Source organism: Pezoporus flaviventris, unplaced genomic scaffold, assembly GCF_033815535.1.
Source record: "Pezoporus flaviventris isolate CSIRO_AGI_PZ_B2104156 unplaced genomic scaffold, CSIRO_AGI_Pfla_v1 ptg000002l, whole genome shotgun sequence".
In the NCBI taxonomy this organism is placed as follows: domain Eukaryota; kingdom Metazoa; phylum Chordata; class Aves; order Psittaciformes; family Psittacidae; genus Pezoporus; species Pezoporus flaviventris.
The window spans coordinates 75,435,605-75,462,638 of record NW_026892550.1 but is presented as its reverse complement, the minus strand read 5'-3'; the positions used below and the strand labels follow the sequence as shown (position 1 = coordinate 75,462,638).

Below are 27,034 nucleotides of genomic sequence, written 5' to 3'. Positions count from 1 at the left end.
GGGAACATTGGACCACAGGGACTGCATGTTGAAAGCAAAACATTTTATTACTATCGGTTAAGCTTCATAATGCACACTTATCAGTAAGATAGAGGTTATATGGAGATCACTTAGCTTGCTACCAACTACAGCTTCTGGGATTAAATGCAGCAGCTGTTGAGCAGTGCGTAACAGGACCAGCAGAAAGGAAAAGAGAATAATGTACAGTTGTAACGGTGTGTGTGGGTAGCTTGGCAGAAAACAGTTGAAATTCAACCAGAAATATTTTTTTTCCTGCTGTACCAAAAGCTATAGCATCCTAGACAACAGCTGGTGACTAAGTAATGCCCTCAAAATGCACCCCTCCAACTCAACACCCAGCTCAGCATCTACCACCTCATATGGGCCTATATTGCAAATTCTGCATTGACACAGAATCACAGACTGGTTTGGGTTGGAGGGACCCTATACCTCAACTAGTTCTAACGCCTGCCATGGGCAGGGACACCTTCCACTAGACCATGTTGCTCCAAGCCCCATCCAACCTGGCCTTGAACACTGCCCTGTCCTGTCCCTACAGGCCCTTGTCCAAAGCCCCTCTTCAAATTTCTTGTCGGCCCCTAATTTAGGCACTGGGAGCTGCTCTGAGGTCTCCCTGGAGTCTTCTCCAGGCTAAAAAATCCCAGCTCTCTCAGCCTGTCTCCAGAGCAGAGGTGCTCCAGCCCTCGCAGCATCTCCATGGCCTCCTCTAGACTCGCTCGAGTAGGTCCACATTCCTCTTGTGTTGGGATGTGTGTTCTGCCATGAAGGCAGAAAGATGGATTAGAACTTGTATTTAACCTGAATTTAGTGTCATTGGTTAGCTCAGCAACAACATCTGGTGTTGATATATATGTGTGACTTTTGGTTTGCTTTCCATAAGTTTCCATGCAATGTTTTTGACAGTAAGTGCCATCCTGAGAGGGTTTCTAAAGAATGTAAGTTTCTTCCAGCACAAATGGCACTTTCAATGTAAGATCAGAAATACAGTTATCTTTCTTAGAGGTCAGAGGTCAAGAAAAAGCTATTTTGGGCTGTCTAGTAAAGAATCGCTAACATAATTTAACAGCACCAGCTTTTTTAGCACAAATCAGTTTACCTTCCAGCCAATCTTCTACAGGCAGCTCCAAATTGCATCAAACCCTATCCAGAGGAACTCTCTGTTCTGATCACTCCTTTCAGCATTACAACTCTTATTTCACATTATTTCTGCATTCATACAACATTCAAATGGGAGGGAGAAAATGTCTTCACTAGTAAAAGAGGAATCCAGCTGTTGCTAGCACAAAACTACTGATTTTTCTTCTTCTAGGAAACAGAGTGCTTGGCTGGAAAGGTGGGAAGCTCTTGGAAGACTGAAAGCCTGGAGGAGGAGACTAGTGTTTAGTCTGAGGCATGTGAAAAATTCCCATGTTTAAGCCTCTTGCATGTTCTCTTTTGCACAGCATCTTCAGTCTCGCCAAGAGGAAGAGGTCAGCTTAGGGTTTTTGAACAACCAGAGAGAGCACCTCTAGGGCTTACTGCCACAGCTCAAGGGCTGCAGTAGGAAGGAGGAGGGTGAACTTCACTTTGTCGAGAACCTGAGAAGGTGAGGAAGTTAAAAGGATCTTCCGGCTGGTCATTTCTCTTTCTCCTCCTGTGACAGAGGGACTGAGAAGGCTGCATTTCCCTGCAGGAGGGTGCTTCAGAGACTATCTCAGGGGAAGGTTTGGAGACAAACAATGGGGATGATAGGTCATCCACCCCAGAGAGCTGCTGTGGTCTCCAAAACAGCCCGCAAAGTCCAAGCCGTGGGTCAGTCTTCACTCTTTTTATCTCTTGGCTCATGTCTCAAGAGCTTGCTCCTGTACCTTTCTGCTCCTCTTTTGGGGGGCTCGCAGATACACTTTGGGGATGACATCTTCTCCTTTACAGGTTAGCTAGCAAAAGTGACCACATCTTTGCCAGGTTTGAGTTGCAGTCCCTTCCCATTCTTGGATCATCTCGGAAATGGCAAGCAGCTTTCAGAAACCATGGGCTGCTGCTGAAACCTGTGTGTTGTCTAAAAGGGGATAAGCAAATTTAGGGAGGTTACCCCTACTTTAGAGGATGTCTCCTAAGAGCAGAAAAGAGGTGAGAAAAGCAAGTTTGCTGCTGCAGGGAGGAGAAAGCAGGCAGCACGTCTGCCTTGTGCTCTGGATTGGGGTGTTTCTTGGGGTTGCACACATATCAGCACGCTGCCAAATAAACTGACAATTTTAAGCTGTTTTTAAAAGTCTCTCTAATATGTCTTCATGAAGACAATCCACAGTTAAAAGCTGGCAGCATCCATGAAAATGTTCCGCTTTGATGGTGCCTGGTCCTGGTGTCTCCTTGCATTATCCAGAGCCAACACAGGACTGTAAGAGAAAGGAGACCTGGCAGAGGCACAGCTCTTATCTCAACATCTTCACACACAATTTGCTATGGGTACGCTCATCCCATGTACCCTAATTTACTAACCCACATCAAACCTTTGGGTCGATTTCCAAACTGATGTGGAAACAGGAAAAAGGAACTCTAATTATTCTGCAACCAATTTAAATGTCCTGGGGAGGATGAAATCCTGGCAACATTTAGCTGGAGATGCATAATTCCAGACTGCATCTTAATTCTGCTGAAGTAGAAAAGAAAGAAACGAAATTAAGGTTCCACATCACAAAGGATCCAGGCACAGCATCAAGTTGTGGTGAGAAGCAAGAATCAAAGCTCAAAGCAATATCTGTAGCAGATTTTATCCATGGGGAAGCTGTTGTATGTTGTCTACAAGTGAGATGCTGTGTGCTAGCTGCTTGGAGGAAGCAGCTAGCCTACAACAAGCATATGACCAAATCTGCCCCAGGCAACTGGTTCATGCAACCCTACTTGACATGAGAATGATCACAAACGGAATGGCTGTGAGGTTAAGTAACTACTCCTTTGCTGCAGCATCACCCCAAGCCCCACAAGAATCTGCTTCAGCATAGAGTTAATATCTCCCAAAGCCCCACTGTCTGTGCAATGGCTGCAGAAGCAGATGAGAGCTGCAGGACAGCCTTTGTGATCCATGGAATGGTTAAGGCTAAAGGACACACCACAGTGACACACAGAAAATGACCAGTTGAGAAAAATATAACCAGATATATATCTTTTTGTCCTACATTGGCTGCAAAATGCAAGGGGATGGAGGGAACTGAGGCCCATTTGGGCTTTGATAACAATTCCAGATAGGTTCATAAGCAAGGGCTTAAAAAGAAGTAGTGAATTTCTGAGGGAAAAACAGATTTAGAGCTCTTGACATGAACCAGACTGATAAATAACTCTTAGTAGTCAAACAGCTGTCAACTGAAGAGGAACAGAACAACCAGGACTGGGCCCTGTGAGCAAAGCAAGAAGAAAATGTCCCTATACACTAAGCCATATAAATATCTACAGCGGTTGCTACCCGTGTTGTTATAGTGCCCTTGATGTTTTGCAATCAGGTGGAGCAAGAAATAAAATGCCAGTTTAAAGGATGTGCTCTGAGATAAGAGGCATGATTGGTTCACCTCATAAAACACAGTGCCTATTCTCAGCTTTTAAGTGTTTGAGCCAAAAAACTTTCTCTAATTTTACCAGGATGGGAGGGATTATTAAAAATGGTTAAATTAAAAAACTTCACCACTAGCTACAGTGATGTGTACAAAACCTTCAGGAATGGCCTAACAAAACCTTTTGTACCTCAGAGAGAGACTGATCACAACAACAGAAGACACTACAGCTTTACAGGACTTAAAAGTAAAATAATTTTTTATAATGAGGGGTGGAACGGGAGACAGACATGTTAAATTAACCCCAGCTGACAAAATCCCCTTGCCAAAGAGCTTTTAGCAGCTAGAAAAACAGAGATGGTTTAGTCAAAGTTTTAGGGCTGGCCCCTGGGCTCAGTTCTTCTCCCCTGGTATTTACCATTGTGAATTTGCAAAAGCATCAGAGCTCGGAAGAAACATAGCAGTCTGCCACAAATCCTTCCTGGATTGGTGGACTAAATACTGGACACAGGCAAACTAGTATAATCCTGAGCCTGCCACCAAGGGTGAAGAAAGATGAGAAGGTTCTGTGTGTATTGACTGAGTTATAGGATGTAGGATAAATACCACTGCAAAGCACTGAATCAAAGCCTTGCCCTCTGTTCTTAGCTGTTAATGGCCTCTGTTCATCTCTGCTGTGATGCCTAGCTGGGAAGAGCGCTTTTAAAAGCAGCACTGGCACAATGCTACAGTTTTCAAACTCCTTTCAGGGTTTATTGGTGTCTCAGCAGAGACTGTCCTTGGAGGCAGCTCAATGTATCCCAAACAGAAATACATCTGTTGACTGCACACTGAGTATCACTTCATCCAGAGTACTGCTTCATCACCTTTCTTCTGTCTCTGTCCTTAGATTCCTCTGTCTCTGTACTGCCTCCATCCTCAGATTCCCCCTTTGAGCTTCCCAGAGGAAGAGATGGTTGTTTTACATTAGGTAGCTCTCAATCACTCAGCAGCACAAGAAACTTCTCCCCACCAAGCTCAAAGCAAAAATGACGATTTGCAAAGCAGCAACAGTCAAAGGGGAATTTCCAGACACAAACCAGCTCCTGTTCAACACCTATTATGGAGGGAAGTGATGCAAAAGCCAACACACAACATGCTTCAGCTCACCCCTGTTATTGCAGAACAGCAGGGATAATTAATTTATGTTAAAAATATCAGGACTGCACTGGCATGTTCAGCCTCTTCCCTAGGAAGAGGAGAGAAGAGAGAGCAAGGGCTACTTGGCAGAAGTTAGTCATAGGCTTAATGCACATCTGGAAGGCGCTCAGATATATGTTAAGTGATTATAGAGCAGTGTGAGAACCTACATGGAACAGGAGGAACTCCTCTGTAGTTTTCTTACACAAAAGTGCCAGATCTCCTTACAATAAAAGTGTTACTAAGGAAATTCCAATTAACTTTCAGTGCAGCCAAAGCTCCTGGGAACTGGGGAAAAAACCCAAACTCAGGGTTCTTCAGGTAATTATCTGGCATAGCTGGGTGGGCTCTGATTGCAGCACAGCCAGGAAGATGGTGACACAACCATGTTAAGACAAGACAGCTAAAAGGCTCTCTGAGTGAAATAACATGCAGCTCCCCACCTGGGAAATCAGTAGAGGGGCTTAAAACATCTCTGGAGGGAGGAAGGACATCCCTGTGGAAGACAGAGCTACCTGGGACTGTAGATGCTGAGTCTATTGCTCACTTGGGGATTATTTTTTCCCAGGTCCTGGTAATGACCTGATGCTCTGACTCTGTTCAAAAGCAGAATGAGCTCTTCCACTATGGAGTGTTTTACTGCTAGAAAGATTGGGAAGAACTGAAATACAAGTGCTGGCTGGTTTTGCTTTGAAATACTAACTTATAAGAGATGAGTAACAGACATACTGAGCTAATACTGCAGGAAATCAGAAAGCCCGCAAATGTTAAAGGAGGGAAAGATGGAGCATGGGCATGAATGATGATGGTAGGAGAGGAAATGGGAGAGGCAGAATGAGCAGAGAGGAGGGCCAGTTCCGACAAAAATCTTAGCTAAAGCTAGCAAAGTTCATGTAAATATTCTGGTGACTATTCACATTATTGCATGATGAAACTACACTTTTCTGTAACAATCCTTGGAGATTTGGGAACACAAGGGAAAGCAGGTATTTCCAAACCAACTGGCACATTTGAGAGCTTATACTGTCACTAGATGCATTCTTTACATTTGCATTTAAACAGGTATCTTGATAGTGTGAGAGTTACTGCTTCTATTATGAAGATTGGGAAAGTGTCATCATATTTAATATTTAGGAGGGTATTTAATATTTTGGAGAATGCCTGTTGATGGGCTATTTTTTCCTATGTCTAATTCAGAGATAAGCAGAGACATGAATGATAGAAAGTGCTCTGCTGCACCACCATGTACAGCAGAGTTTCTAACAGGTTTCTATTGCAAACGTTTGTAGAAAATGTATGCTCTGGCATTTTAATAGCCCAGATTTTCTAAAACTATTAAAGAAGGGTGAGAACAGAGAGAAATGTCTGAGTCAGTAGTGGCTTTACCAAAGAGGACCTTGGAGGACACAGAGTTACAAACCGGTCTGGAGGCATCAAGTAAGCTGTTGCAAAAAACCATCCTACTGAGCGGAGAAAACCTTGATTCATTTGCAACCCTTCCACTTGAAGCTGTAAAAATACCTCTCCTGATTCTGCATTCTGTAATTCTGGATTCAAGAAAAAGACAGACTCATCAGGAAGCAACAAGAACACGACGAAGACTAAAAACTACTCTTGGTGGAAGGCTTTGTATTTGTGTAGAAAAGGAGGCAGGAGAGACCTGACAACAGTCTTTAATTATGTAAAAGAGCTGCAGCAAGGAAGGGAACAAACTGTTTCCATATCTCCTCTTGAGAGCATGGCCTGTAAGACAAAAAGCGTTGGAATTAAATGGAAGCAAGGGACACAGAGGTGGACATCAGGAAAAATATCTGAGGGTGGGCAGGGTGAACCACTGAAACAGCTTGGGGAGGGAGGCTGGGAATATCCATAACTAGAGATTTAAAAAGGCAGATTTTTTACATGTTGTTCAACTTGGGTAAAATAAAGATGCTTTTTGCTGTGTAGTCCCTGGAAAGTACCATTAGAGGCACCCTTGTACTTGCAAATATAAGTTTAGAGTCAGTTTCTGCAGACTATGGAGCTGGCCTGGCTGAAAACTAGTGTGAGGAAAGGGTTGGGTTTAGCTAGTCCCACCTCTGAATATGGGACCACAAATTATGTTCTCCAGAGGTCCCTGCCAGTTCTACTGTAATACATCTCACACACTGTCCTCCTCACTTTTAGACTTCTTTGATCCTCCTTCTTGGAAAGGAAGTTGGAGGTGGAGTTCTTGAAAGGCTTGTGAGACTCCATTCAGGGTTGAAAACCAAAATATACAACTTGGCGTTACGAACAGGCCACTAATGTATCTTCATATAAACAGTGGAGAAAAAAGAAAGTTGGAAAATCGAACAAGCGAAGGTCAGGAAGTGTCAGAACTAAGGATTATCTGAGTAACCTTAATTCCAGCTGCTTTGGACATATGCATAGAGAGCTTAATTATGTAATCTTATAACTTTCCCTCCTCCTCTAGCATATAGGTTTCTTTTTCATTCATTGTTCTGTATGCAGTCTAAGCCTTACCTACATATACCTTCCAAACACTGCATATGTATCAATGAATTTCTTCTTGTTTTGCTTTCAGAGATCATCAGTATTAATTGATATCGGAGCATCACAAAATCCCCCATGCCAAATGCACTCGTATTTATCACTCCCTTTGAGGTAGGGAGGTATCATTCATCCTGTTTTATCGGTGAGGAACACAGGCACAGGCAGAATAAACCCAAAGCGATCCTGTCTCCATTATCAAGAAGCCTAGCTTGAGATTCCAATAGCTTTTCTAGAGTCCTCACTATTATTACAGCACTTCACTGTGCAAAGCACAGGTTTGAACAGCTGGTAACACCAACCACTTTTGTACATCAGGCCTCAGGGTATCAAGGCTGGTGCACAGGTGATACAAGTGGTGGTCATCTGCAAAGTCTTGCTAAAAACAACACAAACCCCTTTGCAAGTACAGGCTCAGAGTGTGTTTCTTGAAAGCTGCTTTCTTTCCCCTCCAGCCTTCAGCAACACCTTACTTCTGCAATGGAAAAGAACAGTTGCCCCATTGATAACGTAACGCTCCATCACACAGCCCAGCTAGTTCCTGGAGCAGGAGGCAGGCAGAGCAGTGAATGCAAGGCTCCAATGAAAAGCAGACAAGCATCCATAAACTGGGGTGGCAGGAGCAATTATTACAGGCCACCAACACTTGTATGCTCCCCTCCCAGGATCTACCTCCTTCCCTAGTTCTGCAGGACTCCAGCACTGATGGTGCCACCTATTCCTCTGAATAAAACAATCATCATGCTCTGCGATTCTCTGGAACACAAATCTTGTCCTTGCTTCCTTCCACCCCCTCCTGCCTTTCTGTTCCTGTGCCTTCGTGGGAAGTGTGGTCTTACTCCCCCTCTCCCTCCATGTCATGCCAACAACACACGCTCAGAGCAATGACCAGATGAGAATACTTGCAAGAGCTCTGAGGTTAACCTGTGTCTTTAATCCCACATAACTCTCTGCTGTTTTGAGATGCATATTCTATTGCATGCAATTTGTAGTGTAAAGATTTAATGTTAGTAGTATAGTAAGTTGATATTGCTTGTGAGTGCTCATATTGCATGTTGAACGTCTCTGATACAGAAAACAGAAAAGATGACAGCTACCATTTTAGCATTTCAAGAGGAAGGATCTATTGGAAACAGGAAAAAAATACTATTTTAATAGGTATAGGCATATATATATATATACATTTAATATTCCCCCCTCTCTCCTCTCTGCTAATTTGTGTGTCACATATAAATTCACAGATGTTAGAGCAGTATTGTGCTTAGTGGGGCTTGGGAAAAAGCCTTAGCTGTCTTCTAGCAACCCACATGAAGGGCCATCTTTTCTTCCAATTAATCTCTGCATGGTGAATGATCAAGATGAAAAAACAGGGAAGTGTAAACTTCTTCTGCCTGCAGGATGGATTTCCTCCACCATGTTTAAGAAACCCAACTGACCAGCTGACCCATCTCTAACCAGGAACTCCAATATCCTGCCCTGTTGAATACCAGTACATCGGATGATGGGAAATGCACAAAAGGTGGAATATGTCCGTATTCTGTTTACGGTGGCTACTCTCTACAAAGGTAGCAATTTCAGTTTGCCAACTCAAGCACTTCGAGGTAGCCTATCAATTAGGAAGATGGATTAGCAAATTGTTAATGATGGTTTTACTGGGGTGGCAGCCAGGCACCTCGAGGCTAGACCAGTACTTCTGGATATAGTACCAGCACAAACGATGTCCAATAAGCATGGAAAGGCCAGAAAGTACATCCCGCATACACTTTTCTAGATGTTAACGTACATAACAGAGCCCGGAGCCTGAGGGTTCACATTTCACATGATGCCTCAGCATATAGAAGGAACGATCTAATCACATCCATCACAGAAATGCCAAAATGACTCCCAGATTCTAAAACCTCAGTTTATGCTTTGACATCTCTGGAAAACCAATTCTTAATCCACGTAATCTTGAGTTCCTCATATTTTATTTTACCTCAACACTTTAATACAGTGTTGCCTTTGTGGAAGTACAGGTGGAGAAGTGAACACAGGTGCGAGAAGATATTAGGAAGAAAAATTGATGTCAGCCCATGAAAGCTCCTCCAGATCTTGGAGAACAGAGAGCCCAATGGAGAGCATGCCCTACACCTTGGAAACAACTTGTGCATACAGTACTGTATTACTAATACAGTACCATTCTACCAGGTACAATAGCTTAAACCTGCTGCCACCTCAACCCACCACCAACATGCCCCAACAAGGGGTCAAGGTCTGTAGTCTCAGCCTGCTGGGCATCTATGGAGGCATACCACACTCTCCCAGGAAATCTTGGATACACCGGGCAAGCTTTGCTTCCCAATGCTGGAACAATCCACACTGGAGGGATGATTTGTTTTGGCAAAGGCTGTGGGGTGACAGCCTTGCTTGGTCATGTCATAACCTACTTCCATAGCTTCCAGTGTAGCCTTTATTTCCACTCTTACTTGGATAAACTATTTTGAATACAGCCTTTACCTGAAGAAAATAGAGAGGTAGGAGGGGAAAGGTGAATTTTAGACATCACAACACGTTAAGTAATTACAAAATAAAGGGTGTTTTAATTTTGGAGGAAGGAAGATAGAAAATTAAATAGAAGGTAGACTTCTCTTTAATAATTATCTGACGAATTGTGTGTATATACTGTATGTACAGCAAAAGTAGGAATGCCATAGAACTAAAATAACTTCTTAATTAATTTTCCACCTGCTGCAAAAATCTGCCCAATAAAAATACATAATAATAAACCTCTTTCTGCTATAAAAATTACTATCCTCAGACAAAAGGGCTGCAAGTCAAGTGAAGAGTAGGCTTCCTAACCACTACCAACTCCCTTCAGTGTGAGCTTAGGTCACTTCAACAGGCCATAGGAGAAAAAAAGCATTAGACAATGACATCTTTAGCAGAAAAAGGTGTGCTGACATTGATTTTGGTAATTGCTTGCATTTTTTATTTTATTTTTAATAAAGGACAGGTTTTTAGTCCTTCTACCTGGGATTTTATGGAAGTGGTAGCACAGATTTGCAGAGCTAGGGATTGTAAAATGGCACTGAAACACGATATGACTGGCAGTACCTGCAGCTGCCTCTTCCTTACAGCTCCCATCCCACCTCCATGATTCCTTCAAGGAAGAGCTTTGACGTTTTTTGGCCACTTTTTCCCTTGCAGCCTTGCCAAAAACCTAAGGTACGAGAGTGCTTAAAAGGCACATAAAACTTACAAGGTCCACGCAAACACAGGGCTTTGAGCAACCTGGTCTAGTGGAAGGTGTCCCTGCTTATGGCAGGGGGTTGGAACTGGATGACCTTTAAGGTCCCTGTCAACCCAAACCAATCTGTGATTCTATGAAACAATGTTCAACCAGCTCTCTGTGAAATCATGTGTTTATCCAGACCAGTAGTAGGAGAAAACTACCCTCTGTTTAGACTGTGTACTTCAGATAAATAAGATTATTTTGCTACAAGCAATTACAGGCTACAACATACTCACATAAATATATTAATGTCTATATGTGGACATGAATTTGTATATATTGGATACAGATAAGAAACACTTAACGACAACAAGTAGATTACCAATAACTGCTGCAGCTTCTTGCTGGGTAGAGTCCGTCATCCAGACTTGACATGATGAACCTACCACGGTGGGTTCTGCCATCTCCTTTGGAGCACCCAGTGGGTCACCCTCACTGCACCAATGCAAAAACGTTTCCCAACCCTTCACTAGCACACCCCTGCCTCTACTTGATCTAGAAAGCCAGCTTGATGGGCAAAACTCAACACAACTGCATGCGAGGCAGCCATTTCCACCCAGTATAAGCTTTTAGGGACTGCCCCATCTTCTGTGCCAGCAGTGGGAAAAACCAAGCCCAAGGGAGCTGCTAGACTCAGCTTTGTCGAGACTATAGGTGGAAAACCTTGGTTTTAAGCCTCGACAGCAACATCGGCAGCCTGATTTGCAGAAAGGGCGAAGAGCTGAGGATGCTCAGCAGCTCTGCAAACACTAAGTCAACCCACTCTCAATATAGCGCCTGTCCTCCTCTAACATATGAGTGGAGCTGGACCAAGCAAGTACAAAGGTCTCTAACAGACGCATGCAGGAGACGGCTTCTTCCAGCCTCAGATTACATTACTGAAGCATCCCCTTACCTGAGCAGGAGCAGAAATGTGCTCCTACTATTATTTACACAATATAAAGTGCTTTACAATTTCATTATTGAACTGATAGACTTTCTGCTGGGACCATACAATTTTGAAACAGAGGTGAGGGCTTGAACAGGAAATTCTCTCATGAGAAAAAAAAAAAGAGGTTCAGACTGGTGCTCTTCACCCTGTCCTCCTAAGGATTGTTTTTGGCCGTTCTTTCTAGTGCAAATAAGCTTTGTGTTTTCTCAAGTTTAAGGGACACGGCAGTTTCAGGGTGTCAGGAATGAACATTTAAAATACATTAGGGATTCGGCATTCCTGAGCCGATTCATGAGCATTCCTGTGCATGAGCAGTCCACATGATCACTGCTCTCCTAAGCTGAAGACACGCTGCCAAAAATAACAAGGGACCCATTCATGAATCTCACCATTAAAGTCTTGCGTTGCCACATTTCCAGTGAGCCTGTATTACCTGCAAACATCGGTGCTTTCCATTGTGGCAGACACCCATGGCTAGTGGTTTACCCATGGGGAACTGGCTATAAACATGAAAATCCTGATCCAGTTTTGGATACTAAGGTGCATCCTATGCCAGGAGAGTCAATTTATTAGTGGATCCTGTGGGATACTTGCGTGCCAAAACCGAGCCTGACCCAGTAGCCAGCAGACACTGAATTCCTGGGTGATATCTAACAAATGCTATTGGAAGACCAATCCATTAACAAAAGATAAACGGGTTTTAAAAAAAATGGGCAGATAAGCAAAACCATGTCACATCTTTTTTTTTCTTTTAAAATGGTGAAGAAAATATCCCTTTCCAATCACTTTGCCCAATATATCCGAGGTATTTTCCTCACTGATGCTAAAGGAACACAGGGAAGGCATGATCGCTTATGACACAACATGGTCACTCTAATTCCAACGCAGGAGCTTCTATGATCCCTTGAGGGAAAAGTAGGCTGGGATGGGGAGATGTTAACCTCGTAGGGGAAGAATGCCAGGTAGGAGAGGAAAGGAGAACGTAAAAGGTTTGTACATTCATAGCTCCAGTTTGTTGGAATATAAGTTAATTTTTAACTCCAGGCACTGTGACAGGCAGCAGCAGTTAGCGATACGCTAATGTGCGCAACAAGGACTCATTCACTAAATTCTGGTTTCACACCAATAATGGGATGTAGAATTATTTTAATGTTGATTTTGTTTGCAATTGACCTGTTAAAACCATTGGGACCAAAGCCCTAAGAGCAATGATGAACCAGCACCCCCTGCAACTCCCAGCTGATCCGTCATGCTCCAATATCAGTTGAAGTGGTGGGGCGAGAACATCTCTCCCAGAGTTGAAAATGAACCTGAAGTGGATGGGAATTCTTGACATGAAGACAAAAGCTTGCTTGCTGTATCTGCTATGTGTGGTTTTACCTAAAGGGAGAATCACCTAAAACAGTGAAATTAAATTACTTACTTCTTGTCACAACTGTAACACTTTCCTAAAGGTTCTTCGGTGACTTTGGTGCAAGCTTTGATTTTTTTTCCTTTTTTTTATCTTTTTTTTTTTTAATTATTTTTTTTTTAAGTTAAAACAGATCAACTAGTTTATAGTTTCCAAACTAAAGTCCAGATTATCCTCTTGGTTCCCAACTCTGCATCCCCAATTTTTCTCGTTATGGTTAATAACATTAGCAGCTAATAGCATTTGGATTGAGTGTGGCCATGCAGCGTGCAGGTGGGTCCAGACTAAAAGTGATCAACAGTCTGGCTGGGGATAAATACATTTCTCAAGAGATTAAATAAAAATAAATAAAACCATGTCATGGTTGCATGGGAAAACAGCTGGTCCACATGAACATTGGGCCATTCTGTTAAAAAACAATTCAAATTATGATAAATATCTGATAAGACATGTTAATGCCTCCTTAAAAAGAATCTTAAAGATGGGCAACATGTTATTGGAAGTACCTGGAGCTCCATCAAATTTCCACTGGTTTCAAAGGGGAAGGAGCTGGTCACCCAAAGGCTAGAAAAGCCCCTTACGTTGAGTATTCATGTTTTAAGCAGTGATAAGGAGCTTTCAAAACCTTTCATCAATCTTCTAAACAAGGAATTGTATACATCTTCCCTCCAGAGACTTCAGCGGGATGACACTGAAACCACTGATGGTGGGCCACTGGGAATTGAATTGCTCCATAAGCTCTGAGCAGGTGGGAAGGGGGTGATGGCAGGGCACAGATATCATCTCCTAACAACACCACCACCTGTAAAATTAACATGACAAAAAAACCAACTGGGCGTAAACCACCACTTCTGAAGGGCCACCAGTAAATGTGAGAGAGATGCCTTTTTATACAAGCCCAATGGTGCACCAAACCCGCCCCAAGGTCTGTCTTGCTGCAGGAGGAGAAAACCAGGTAACATCACGACTGCATTAATCTCTTATCTGGGAGAAAGCCTCAGTCGTAGTGGTCCCTCCTCCCCCGAACCCTGGCTGTTCGAACCCATAACACAGCTACTATGAAAATACCTTTTCACATTTTGGACAAATGCATTGAAAATGAAAACCAAGAAATCACCAGCATGGGCATGAACATGGGTAGAACACATACATGGGTTATTATTCATTGCCATTAATTCAGCAGTCTTAGTGCTCGAGTGGAGCTTCGCTATCCCAGGATATTCAGGTTATTTGTTCAGCACAAAACTACAGAATGAATAACAAATCTTTACCAGCACGTAATAAAGGTCTGACCAGTTATCAAGGTTTTACCCATGCAGGCTATCAGTTCAAACTCAATAACCAGCAGCTGCCAATTTAAAAACCTCTCTCTCCCCTCATACCCATACCATGAATTCACATGAAGTTGATTTTTATCATAAACCCTATGGATGCGCTGCTCAGCCTATGGACCAAAGACAAGCAGAATTCAGTCCCGGAAAAAAACCATCATAGAAACTGATACATTTCAGCATAAGGTTTGGGGTTTGGTTTGCTTTTGTATCACTTTGGGAGTGCAACACAAGCCTTATCTATACTACTTAAAGGTCAGAGAGCCAGATTTTGTTTTATGCTGATACGTGTACTTCCATAGTCTTCAACACTCAAAGCAGCTGACTCAGACGGACTCAGGAGGTCGGTACTTTCATAAGACACATGGAGATGATTTGGGTGCAATTTAACAGACTCCTGTAATATTACAGACTGGAGTTAGCAAGAACTACCGGAAAAGGACTTTATAAAAAACCCAACAAACCAAAAGGGGCAACTTGGAATTACTCTAGGTCAGTCCCTCTTACCAATTTCTGCTTGTTTTGTTTATTTTGCCAGACAGCCAGTCCAATGCACTCTATTCGAGACCCTCCTGCTCTTCACCACTGTCCCCTCTGGCGTCCATCCTTTTTTCTTTATGGCTGTTGTAAATTCTCCTCATCTCTTCTTCGTACTTGATAAAATTTTCCCCAAACCGTGTCCACGCTTTGTAGGGAACCGTGATGGTGTTACGGTAGGGCGGCCTCACCTCACTTACCTTCAGGAAAATGCCGTACCTGTTGGATCCCACGTCGAAGTAGAAGCGCTTGTTGTCCACTCGGAAGGAGGTGCCCTCAGGGAGCTCTGGAGGCTCATCACCTCCCCCCCGGCGATCCTCTATGTCCCCCTCACCATATTCTTCTATCAGCTGGACCAAAGCATCCCTGAACTCAATCATCCCTTGTGCTGGCAGGACGATCGTCTGCTCCTGTCCCAAGCTGTGCCCAAAATAACCCATCATGCCAGGTCCTCTACTCATGGTTTGTCTAATCCGCAAGAAGCGCCCTCGCTGGTTCTCCTTCAGGTCCAGGTAATACTTCCTGTTGTCCCTCTCGATGTACTCCGTTTTGAGGACACTGTGAGGGTGCTCTTCAGAGCAAACGGACATCGGAGGCGAAGGCGGTGGGTGCTGCTGCCGCCTCCGGGGATGCTGCTCTTTGCCGTTGCTGTGCTCGTGCCGGTGACTGCTTTTCAGGCCCAGGTGGGCATAGTGCTCGATGAAGTCCCCCAGGCAGTCCTTCAGTTCAGCAGCCACAGACAAGGAGAGGGTCAGCTTGCTTTTCCTGATATTGTCCTGTCTGCCTCTTCCTATCCAGACTTCGGCGATCTTCAGGAAGCGGCCTCGGGAGCTCTGTTTCACATCCAGATAAAAGCGCTTCTTCTGGATGTCCACCCTCTTGGAGGCCAGCTCCTGGATCTCCATGCAGCCCCCCTGGGAGGAGGCCGGGTAATGGTACTGCTGCTGGGACTGGGAATAAATGCTCCTGTGCAGGCCAGAGCCTCCCAGGTTCCTTCCTCCTCCTCCTCTCCCTCTTTCCATCTTTACTAATCAGCTGGAAATAATACAGAACAGAGACACAGATGACAACATCAGCACCAGGGGCCTGCTCGGCTTCTCGGCAGTGTCTCTGTTCAGCACTGCTCTCCCTGCAAAGCCGCCTGCATCCCTCTCCGCTGCCACAGCACGCAGCATCGCAGCAAAAGGATCCCGGGTGCTGTTCCCCTCCCCACCTCCGGCTCTCAGCCAAGGGAGCCTTCCTTCCAGCAGCCCTAGTGCCCTCACCCTCTGTCCCCAAAATCCAGCAGCCCTCCCTGCCCTGCAGTGGAGAGCAGGAGCCCCAGTGGGATGGGTTGGAGTGTCCCCGTTGGGAGAGCTGTGACACTCATCCGCTGGGTGCTCCTACTCCCCACTGCAGGGTACCCCCACCATGCTGCTGTGCTCCCCTTCCATCACACTCCTCTGCTGTTCCTCCCCAGGGCACCGGCGGAGAGCACTGGGGTCCTCCCCAGCACTGTCCCAGTACTACCTCCCCAGTACTCCTACAGCCCTAATATTGCCCTCGTAGTGCCCCTAGACCTTCACGTCCTGCCCCCAGTACTGGCCTCCTCCCCCCTCAACACCCCCAGCACTGCGCCCCACTGCCCCCATCACTGCATAACCTGCCCTGGTGCTCCCAGTGTTTTACCTCCTGCCCTCCCCCACCAGTAGCATCCCCGGCCTCCCAGTGGCTCCAGTACTGCCCTCCTCCCCCTCTCCCCACCCCATCACTGCTCCCCAGTGCCATCCATCACTGCATCTCCTGCCCCAGTGCCCCCAGATCTTCACCTCCTGCCCCCCGTATTACTCCTCTGCCCCCCAGTACTGCCCTCCTGCCCCCTCACTGCTCCCCAGATGCTCCACATCACTGCATCTCCTGCCCCAGTGTCCCCAGAGCTTCACTTTCTGCCTCCTAGTGATGCCCAGTGCTGGCCCCCCACTGCCCCCAGCACTGCTCCCCAGTGCACCACATCACTGCATAACCTGCCCCACTGCCCCCAGAGCTTTATCTCCTCCCCCACCCAAGTGCCCCTCAGCAATGTCCCCCTACCCCCAGTGCCCCAATACCCCTCCAAGTGCTCCCAGTACAGGCCCCCGCATGCCGCCAGTGCCCCAGTACTGCCCCCTCAGTGCCCCTCAGCACAGCATCTCCTGCCCCATCGCTGCTCGGCCCCCTGCACCACATATGCCCCGGCACTGCCCCACACCCGGTAACTCACCCCACAGCGCCCATCGCCGCCGTTGCCCTTCAGCAGCCGCCGCCGTCTCCGGCAGCCCCGCCGCGCAGAGCCACGGGTTGGCGCACCCCCGCCGTCCGCTCCACCCCGCCCCGCCCCAGCCCCGCCCGGCCGAGGACGACGACGACAGCGGCGGCGGCAGCGCGGGGGGAGTCGTGGGCTCTCCGGAGGGTGTGTGGCCCGCTCGGCACCGGGACTACGCTACCCACAATGTCCCACGGCCTCCGCCTCATTCCGCATGCGCGACACCTCGGGTAACCTGCCGCCGCTGCCCTGGGAGATGTGGGGGGGATGGGAGCATGTCGTCTCCGTGACGTGTTATGAGCGCGATGCGCGGTGACGCAGTATGCGTGCTCCGTCGGTGGCGCGGTGTTCGGCGGCGGGGCGACGCCGCAGTGGGGTTCCGTGAGCGGGGCGCAGGTATCCGGCGCATGGCGGGGCTGGGGATCCCGTTTCGGTGGCGGTGAGGGGAACGGGCCGCCATGGAGCCCGTCGGTGCTCGGAGGGCAGCGTCCCGCCGTCGTTTCCGGCCTGCTGCGAGCACCGCCGGGCCCTTGGGCTGCTTTCTGCCCCGCGGTGCCGGGTGGAAGAAGTCCTCCAAGAGTACAAGCCGCCCCCTGGGAGGGTTCCCGGGGTGTGCGCCCAGAGACGTTGAGGTGCTGGAGCGGGTCCAAAGAAGTGCAGTGGAGCTCGTGAAGGGTCTGGAGAGCAAGTGTGATGGGAAGCAGCTAACGGACCGGGGGGGGGGAGGGAGTTAATCTGGAGAAGAGTAGGCTCAGGGGGGACCTTATTGCACTCTGCAACTGCCTGAAAGAAGGATTGAGCTAGGGGGTGGCTGGGCCCTTCTCCCAAGCAGCAAGTGGCAGGACACAGCCTCAGTCTGTGCCAGGGGAAGTTTAGATTGGAGATTAGGAACAATTTCTTCCCCGAAAGGGTGATCAGGCATTGGAACAAGCTGCCCTGAAGTGTTCACAGACTGTGTAGATGAGGCCATCAGTGACATGGTTTAGTGGTGGGCTTGGCAGTGCTGGGGAAATGATTGGACTTGAGGATCTTAAAGGTCTTTTCCAACCTGGTTGATTCTGTGATTCTAGGTGAGGGGCTTTGGGGTGCAGAAGAAATTTCCCTGAGGAAATGAGGTGTTTTGACCGTGTGTGAAGGCTTTCCCGCAGCTCCATTTGTGCTGCCATTTGGCCTGGAAGATCCTGGTGCCAGCTCAGGGCAGGTCTCACGCTTGTAAGTGCAATTTCTTGGTGTAACACCAGTGAGGTGGGTGATGCCATGGTGAGAGGTGCTTGCTTGTCTGGTGTTGCTGCTGAAGGCACTCTGGGGCTTTTACCTGGTTTTGTGGCAAACATGTTGGGGTGGCAGATAGTGGGATAGGTGCTGCAGAGTGTCCTGTCTGTAGAATCCTGGAGTGGTCTGGGACACGAAGGACCTTAAGATCATCCAGTTCGACACTGCTGTGGGCAGGGACACCTTCCACTAGACCGGTTTGCTTCAAACCCTGTCCAACCTTTTGTAGTTTCTCTGCTGGTTTCTGTCATTTACAGTAGTTGCAGCTCTCAGGAACAGAGTGTTTCTACTTCAGGCATCTTCCTAGTGGCTCTTTTGTTACTGTTTTAGTATTAAAATGTTCTTCTAAAGTGTTTTTTTAGGTAGTAGCTCATTATGCTACTGCACAAGTGGATAGATAACCAAGGAAAGCCTTCTGTCTACCGTAGATAATCAATGAGAAACATCAAAAGGTGGCTTTGAGTACTGAAAAACTGAAACAGCATGTTTTGCATATGATTTGGACCTGCTTCTTGGTGAGGAACTGCAACTGAAAAGTACGTTCTTGCATACAGTAAGAATGTACTGCTAAGAATATACATGCAATGTATATGTACCCTGAATTTGTTGTTGATGTGTTGAGCACCTGGGGACTAGTGGGAGGAAGCAGGATGAGAAATTTGTTTGTGACCTGTTTGAATTTCCAGTGGGATTTCTAAGTCACACTAGAAGCAGTCTGGGGAGAGGCTGGAACAGCTCTAATACAGTCATCGTTTGCTTACAACTTGGAAATTCTGCTCTGCTTCCCTGAAAGCAAGCCTAAGTCATTAGGGCTGAAAATCTCCTGGTGTTATAAACAGCATCTCTTCCTAACTTAAGTCTCTATTTTAAATTTACAGCATCTCTATGGAGTGCTCTCCATCATCTCTGTTGTCTTCCAGGGAATGTACCCTGCTTCCTGATGCCCTGGGAATAAGCTGTCTCTGCTCAGTGAACTCATTTGGTTTGAATGAACGGCTGGCAAATTGCTAAGCAACTTCAGCCATCATCCAGTCTGTGCCAAAGATCTTAGCAGCATGTGCCTTGTTTGGCTGTAGTTTTCCCTAGAAATTCTGTGGTTTTCTTTACCTTGGTTGAGGACTTGCAGCTCTGAGGTCCTGTGTAGGCAGTGAATGTCTTGGGGTGATATCTGTGGGAGTCTGATAGTCCCTAGTTTGGGTTGGGGGTTTTAGATGGCTGGTTTCTATGCTGTTATCTAAACCACAACATCAATATTTGGCTAGGTAACGAGGGCTGTGTTGACCAGAGATGGCAGTAGGTGTACTCTTCTGTTCCAAGTCACTGCTCTCCATAGAAACAGACTCAGTTCTTTTTCCCATATGATTTTAAGAGGTTTTCCCTGTGTTTTGTGGTGTTTGTTTTTTGGTGTTTTTTTTTAACCTTATTTTCTTACTGACATGAATAAGAATATAATGCCTAAAGGTCTTTTGATATTCAATGTGGGCAGTTCTGTAAATGTCTATTCTTGTGCACAAACCCTTTTAAGTTCAAGGTAGTGAACTTCCATCACCTTGTTCTGGCTTGATGATAATAACAGCTTGTCTCTGTACAAATTGACCATTCTTTTTTGTTCTTATTTTTATGTTGAAGGAACAGAAATGTGGAAAAAATGAATAAAGTAGATTTGCCAAATACTAGTCTGCAGAACAAATATCCACAGTGGATGCTTACTCAAAGCCAAGAGGAAGTTTTGAGTGATAAAAAGGTATGTCATTGCATGGAGGAAACTGAAGTTTGCCTGTGTTATGTTAATAAAGTAATTAATTGATGTACACTGTGTAATAAAACAACAGTGGAGCAGTTGCATGTAGTTATACCTCTGCCTCTGACATTCTGAATGGTTAGAGATATTTTATCCTATGAACTATAATTAAAATTAGCTCCTCAATTACTGGTTGAATGACCTTGCTAAAGTTTTTTTTTGGAGAGGTTTTTTTTTTTTTTTAATTAAAAAATCATGTTGCCATTGCTATTAGCTCTGTAGAAATTTATTCCTGACAGACTTGAATTTTAGTGTCAAAACCACCCAAATATAGGGAGATTTTTGATGTGTTGCTCACCCAGTGTTGTAGGCTGTACACCATGAAGAACTGGGGCAGGAGGGGAGATTATATAGATAATCAGAGAGCTCAAAATGCAGCGACCTCAAGCTGCAGGCTGGTAGGCTGGTTTGTTATGGGAAGGCCCTCTGGCTTTCTGCACTTGCACGTGTGCATGTTCAGGAGGTTCTGCAGCTCAGAGGTATAGGAAGAATTAATTGATCATAAAGATTATGTCAAATTCTGGTGTTCCAAGAATGTTAACATGTCCTTGGATGGGTTGTTTCCTGTGTATAAGAGCAGTTTTGGTATAAAACTTCCCACCAGAAGTGACACCTTTCACTTGTAACATCTGGAACTGCTTTAACAAGTAGAAAACTGAGTGGCAAGAGGAGGCTCAGCTCTATAAGAACTATAAGAGCAGCAGTTAAAAATAGTAGTGTGGATATTGCTATGTCATTTAACCAAGATGACTTCCATGTGCTGTGGTACAGCAGTGTACCATGGAACCCTGCTTCAGTCAGCAATTGGAGGAAGGGTTTTGATTAAGCTTTGGCTGTTCATTAACCGGAGGGAATGTTTTATTGTGCAAGCATAAAATCAGCACTGCGTTTGTTCCTAAATCTCCCCCTTCCAAGCAACATCTTTCAGAAACTATATTAAAACCTCTTTTGTCTATTGTGGCCCCTTTAGATTGACAAGATGTTGGTTTTTAAGTGTTACTATGGCATACTTACCCATATTTGGTATTACTGGCACTGTAATTTACTACGTAATTTGGACCAAAATGAAGTTTTTCCAGGTAGCTAAACTATCAGAATCTGCAATTCAATTAAATTTTACCTGTTGAACTTTTACTAAATACCTTTCTGAAAGGGGGGAAAATCATTAACTGGAGTGTTACATCTCACCTTACTTGTGTGCTTAAAGTAAGCCAGTAATCGTCAGTTGATGGAGGCCAGTGGTCCTTTTAAATCCTTCAGATAGTTTAAATCCATGGAGTTTAGAGCTTTGTGAAGTTCCTCACACACTATATCTGGCAGGGTTAAGTGAAGTGGGCTTGCTGAAATGTGGGACCAAGGAAATGGGGGAACTGAGCTATTTTATACAGGTATACTGGAGATGTGTTTGAGGATTCTAGCCTGACCAGATTTGAATGACCTGAAGAATTGCTCAAGTTATTGACCATTTTTAATATTTTTGCCTCAAATGAGAGATGTGCAAGCACTACAGCATTTAAAATAGTCTTAAGGGTTTTTTTGACACTGTCTAAAATGCTTCTTTTCCCTGACCTTGTTCTTGAAAGCTAAAAAATCTCTTTGGTGGGAAGAATACGACAAAAGTAATTGAGGTAAAAAACTTAACCTGCAGGATTTCAGTCTCAGTGCTTGGAGCTAAGCAAAGAAATGGGGACATGGACCCAAATGTTCCTAAAGGGGGATGTCACCCTTTTGTTAACTGACAGTGCTGCTGCCCCTGTGGTGTGGAGCACAGTTCTGTTTCCCAAGGTTTTGGGAAACACTGATGCCAGCCTCGCTGGGACACAGCGTTTACATTGGATGCAGCATTTGTAGTGCTGATGCTTTCCTGTGGCCAGTAACTCAGCCTCTTCCAAATGTTGTTTGACAGAAGTCTGCTTTTCAGAGGAGTGTTTTGGAAGATGGGCTGCCATTCCTAGAGTTCCGTGGCTCTGTTGTGTACAGCTATGAAGTCAGTGACTGTTCCCTCCTTTCAGAAGATATCAGGTAATAGCTCTTACTCAGTTTTTCTTTGTGTTTTCTTTTGTGCTGTTTCCTTTCCAAGAAAGGATTTGGCTTTTCTCCCCATTGAGCTATGCGTGCTTAGTTTCTCATTTGGTCTTTATGTTTGTTTTTTTTTGTTTTCTTATGGGAGATGCCATTACTGAGCCTTGCAGTCCCTTTAAGCAGAAGCAGTAAAGGCTCTAACACAGGTTTTATGCTTTCCACAGTATAGATAGCATGGAGAAGGAGGAGCTGTAAGAAATCAGGTGTGTGTGCTAATTCGTAACTGGGGACTGTATGTGTCAAAAAAAGATAGTAATATTAATGATGCAAGTTATTACTCTCTGCCTTTTAGTGCAATGGGTTAGATAAAGAACAAGCTTTCAAGGGAGTTTAAATTACTCTACCTTTTGTATCTGGCTGTTTACTAAGACTTGTGTATTGGATTTGCATGGTAAGGTTTTGGTAATGGGTGGCTCCTGTGAGAAGCTTTTAGAAGCTTTCCTTGTGTCTGATGGAGCAAATGCTAGCCAGTTCCAGGATGGACCTGCTGCTGGCCAAGGCTGAGCACATTGGTGATGGTAATAGCACCTCTGTGATAAATAATTTAGGAAGTGGAAAAAAACCTGCACAAGTGCAGCCAGAGTGAGGAGTGAGAATATGTGAGAGAAACAGCTTTGCAGACACCAAGGTCGGTGAATTAGTGGCGAAGGTGCTGCAGGCACTGGAGCAGATCTCTACCTGCAGCCCCTGGAGGACCCCATGCTGGAGCAGGGGGATGCCCAAAGGAGGCTGTGACCTTGTGGAAAGCCCATGCTGGAGCAGGCTCCTGGCAAGACTGAGGCTGAGGCAGCCTGTTTCTGAAGGACTGTACCCCATGAAAGGGATCCAGCCTGGAGCAGTCTGTTCCTGAAGGGCTGTGTCCCATGAAAGGGACTCACACTGAAGCAGCCTGTTCCTGAAGGACTGCATCCATGGAATGGACCCAGGCTGGGGCATTCATGAAGACCTGCAGCCTGTGGGACTCATGCTGGAGAAGTTAATGGAAAAACTGTCTCCTGTGGGAGGTACCCCATGCTGGAGCAAAGGAGGAGTGTGAGGCGTCCCCCTGTGGAGGAAGGAGCAGAGGCACTGTGATGAACTGACTACAATCCCCATTCCCCCTCCCCCTGTGCCGCTGATGGATAGGAGGTAGAGAATTTGGAGATGAAGTTGAGCCTGGGCAGAAGGAAGGGGTGAGGGGAAGGTGTGCTAAGATTTGGTTTTATTTCTCATTATCCTACTCTGATTTACTTGGTGATTAAGTAAACTAATTTCCCCAAGTCAAGTCTGTTTTGCCCATGATGGTAATTGGCGAGTGATCCCTCCCTGTCCTTACCTCAACCCATGAGCCTTTCATTATATTTCCTCTCCCCTGTCCAGCTCAGGAGGGAAGAAATATAGTGTCTTAAGGGGGTGTCTGATGTCCAGCCTTGGTTAATCTTCCACAGCTTGCTATGTACTGTTTGCATGAGATAAGATCTGCTAAAGTTTGATGTTTCTTGAAGCTTTTGGGAGCAGCAGGAATTTCGCAAGCCTTATGGTCTTGATTTTAAAATGGTTTCCATGTCCTGTACATGTGAAAGGGGATGTGCTAGCTCTTAACTGTTTGTTTTTTTAATATAAGATGATTTGAGCCTGATAGATTAAATACTGCTAGAAGAACGTGAAGAGTATCTGTTTCTTTTTAGGCAGAGTTTATCAGATGGGTCTGCTGTTGGATTTGATATTGAATGGCCACCATCATATACTAAAGGAAAAATGGCCAAAATAGCAGTAATCCAGATATGTATATCTGAGGAGAAGTGTTACTTGTTCCACATCTCTTCCATGTCAGGTACTGTATCTTCTTTCTTTCTTATTTGTTAGGGCATGACCTGCCTTCTGTTTGCTGTGATTAAGTTTGAACTTACCCTTTGAGCAATAGCCAATATTTCATGCTATGCTAGATAGTAAAAATCCATCCTTCTCTTTCCTGCCTATAATAAATGGGCTTATTCTTTGAGTATTGCTGATATTAAGTGGATCTTAGGCCAAGTCTTGCCCTGTGTGCTGGCATACAGCATCTTAGGGTCTGAACAGGGCAAAATTATGTTACTTGAATATTAATTTTCTGTTTGGGAAAGAAGATTTGAGTTTAGCTTTCAAAATTTAATTCTCTGCTCATAGGAAGAGTTTTCTGTTTAGTGTCAAAATAAGCATGGAATCTAAATGTAGCAGGCTGTGTTTCTTCTTAGTTTGGCTTTAATAATAAAACTCCTCAAACATGATGACCATTGTGCTGTTTTGTTCCTAATACCTGTGTTTTGTGACACTGGTTATCAGAAAGAACACTGGATACCTGGTGAGATGCAGCTGTGGGAAGAGAAGGGGTTTATGCTCAGTGGAGTCTGAATTCATTATAGATGTGAATACAAGCTTTCCAAATAGGGATTGTGGGAATGAGGGAAGGAGGCTGCAATTTTATAACCTTTGGTTTGAATGTTAGATTGAAACTATGCCTGCAGGATGTCTCTGATTTCCCTGGGGTGTGCATGCTGAGCTATAATGGTGATAGTTTTAATGTTGGTGTTCAATCCTTTGTCATTTATAGCAAATGAGGTGGAAAATTTAATTGCTGGAGGTTATTCAATCCGGGAGGCAGAAAGGTACAAAAGGCACAAAAGAAAAAGATCTGAGGAAAGAAAGCTAAGAGGGGAAGAATCATCAAGGGCTGAAATGCTTTTGATTCTGTAAGTGAAGATGTTTGTGTGTAAATGCTGAGTACCGCTGCATGCGGGCTACTGTGTGTTACAGCAGAAGATGGTGTTTCCTCCTGAATCCCTTCCTAAAATTTCTGCTCTTGCCAGTGGGAGGTGTGTTTTGAATGGAGATGTCAACCTTTTTGCAAGAACCACACCCGATTTCTGCTTATTATGCAGAATATATTTGATCTACAGAAACATAGATGTTAAGAGGATTAGCCAGTTGGGTAAGACCCACCATTTTGGGGGGGTAATGGGGGAGAAATGCTTCTTTCTGCAGGAAGAAGACAGTGGAGAGTTTTTGAACTGTGTATAAAGGAAAAAACTGCATCTATTTATCAGGAAGATTCTGGATAATTTTCCATGTCGTCGTTTTTTTTCCTACAGACTTTCAAGAAAATGTGGCCTGTTTCTCAGGGTTTAGTCTCTGTACAGTTCTGGAGCTTAGACTTTTTTAGTTTGTGCAGTCACTTTTCTAGAAATTAGGTGGTAGAAATGGGGGACATGCCCTTTGCTGGGAAGTTGCCATCCTTGAAGGTTTTCTTGATTATATTCTTTAGTGAAAATCCTTTCTTCCCTAAGTCAGCTGTGTGTGTTGCAAGCTTTTGGTCAGCTCAACTGTCTGTCTCCACAGAGGAGTAATTCTCTAATTTTTAAATGGACCTGGAACTTCACAGCGTAGCTGATTGTGGCTGTAGTTGCAAAGATGTCTGTGTTGTGTGTCGGTGGTGGCCATGAAAGTGTGGAGATAGTCACGTATGAAATAAAACCAGCCATGCAAAGTGATTGTTGAAGTGTATAAACACATTACAGTAGTTAAAAGGTGGAATTTGAAATGAGAACCAAGCCAGATATTAAGTAGTATATGTTTGTAGGTACTAGAATTACTTGAGACTCATTCAGGGTATTCAGCTGTGGGTTTCTCAAGGTATGTATTTAAGATGCTCATAAGTTTAAATGGAATCAAACACGGTGGGGAGAAAAAAACAAAAAGTTTTGGTTCATGTATGAAGGGTCTATGGTTGTTGCCTTCTGCAGAAAACCAGATATGGAAGGTATGTGCTTTTATTCAGTCCTGTAAACTTGAAAATGGCCTTTGATCCAGGACTGTGGTGCCGTAAGTTAGGGATAAATCAAAATACAATACTTCGCATCTGTGTACATCCACGAATATCTTTCTTTCTTACAAGAAAGAAAAGACTTATCTGGGCTTGGCAGAGGATCTGCATGGCCAGTTCTGTTTTCCAAATGCTACTGTTGGACCAGCCCAGTATTAGCACTGTCTTTACACAGAATCTCTTTTTCTGGTCATTTCCCATGCTTCTGGTTCAAATGGTTTCCCAGGAATGAGAAATAGCAAAAACTGGAAGGAATTCTGTATAAAGCTAAAGTTGTTGTGTCTTGTTTCATGAGCATCCAAATCTGTGAAGTCTTTCTCAGCTAGAGGTTGCCTTTTTGTTATGTGATATAGTGATCACCAAGACAAAACAAGGTTGTTAAATTTCTTACTGATTTGTTTTTAGATGCAGAATGAATTTGTATATATTTCCAGTGTTTCATTTCTGCTTGTCTGCAGATGATACATTATAACCATTTGGTGTTTATAGTAATTTGAGAGTGCAAGCAGTCACGTAAACAGCAACTTTGGGGCTTTTCCTTTAAAAGCACATTTTTTTTGCAGATGTCTCTTTTGCTAGGATTTTGTCATTTCCTTTAGACTTTCTGGCATCTTCCAGTACTTATTTTCTCGTGTTTGGGCTTCATCTATTTTTAGGTTTTCCCAAGGGACTCAAAAGACTGCTCGAAGATGAAACAATTAAAAAGGTTGGCGTAGGAGTTGAGGGAGATCAGTGGAAGCTGACGAGTGACTTTGAAATCAAACTGAAGAGCTTTGTGGAGCTGGCTGACGTTGCTAATGAGAAGGTAAAACTTAAAACCCTTTTGTTGTGGGAAGGGATCTTTTTATTGTGCTACACAAAAGGAAGCTTCCTTGGCTTCATAACGGAGCTCAATGCTAATAGCAGACATGTTCTATAGAAAAAAGCAGGCATGTGTTGTAACTTAAAATAAGTTTATAAAGAACTCTCAAGGAATTCCACAAAACTGAGTACTGCCTTTCAGTGAACTAGCTCTTAGTGAAT

General features: G+C 44.7%; 2 protein-coding genes across 5 annotated transcripts in view; one reads left to right on the top strand and one right to left on the bottom strand.

Annotated features, from left to right (window-relative positions):
* Positions 1 to 588: 588 nt before the first annotated feature.
* On the bottom strand, positions 589 to 17,033 carry PURG (purine rich element binding protein G). Of its 4 annotated transcripts, none has more exons than XM_061444022.1 (3): positions 16,977 to 17,033; positions 14,938 to 15,772; positions 589 to 2,059 (listed from the first exon to the last, which is right to left on the bottom strand). In XM_061444022.1, the coding sequence occupies exons 2-3, from the start codon at positions 15,757 to 15,759 to the stop codon at positions 1,997 to 1,999; spliced, it is 885 nt and encodes a 294-aa protein (XP_061300006.1). In that variant the 5' UTR covers positions 15,760 to 15,772; positions 16,977 to 17,033; the 3' UTR covers positions 589 to 1,996. The 4 variants fall into 4 exon arrangements, 3 of the variants coding, with proteins under 3 accessions (XP_061300006.1, XP_061299999.1, XP_061299988.1); XM_061444015.1 differs by lacking the exon at positions 589 to 2,059 and adding an exon at positions 13,904 to 14,597; XR_009741605.1 differs by lacking the exon at positions 589 to 2,059 and adding an exon at positions 14,464 to 14,597 and having other exon boundaries at positions 14,708 to 15,772.
* A 1,760-nt stretch (positions 17,034 to 18,793) lies between these two features.
* WRN (WRN RecQ like helicase) overlaps positions 18,794 to 27,034 on the top strand; it is a 45,933-nt gene continuing 37,692 nt past the window's right edge. The window contains exons 1-5 of the mRNA XM_061463839.1: positions 18,794 to 18,805; positions 19,920 to 20,034; positions 21,998 to 22,113; positions 23,841 to 23,986; positions 26,668 to 26,816. Of these exons, the coding sequence (XP_061319823.1) occupies positions 19,939 to 20,034; positions 21,998 to 22,113; positions 23,841 to 23,986; positions 26,668 to 26,816 (507 nt within the window). The 5' untranslated portion in view covers positions 18,794 to 18,805; positions 19,920 to 19,938. The remainder of the gene's footprint in view (positions 18,806 to 19,919; positions 20,035 to 21,997; positions 22,114 to 23,840; positions 23,987 to 26,667; positions 26,817 to 27,034) is intronic.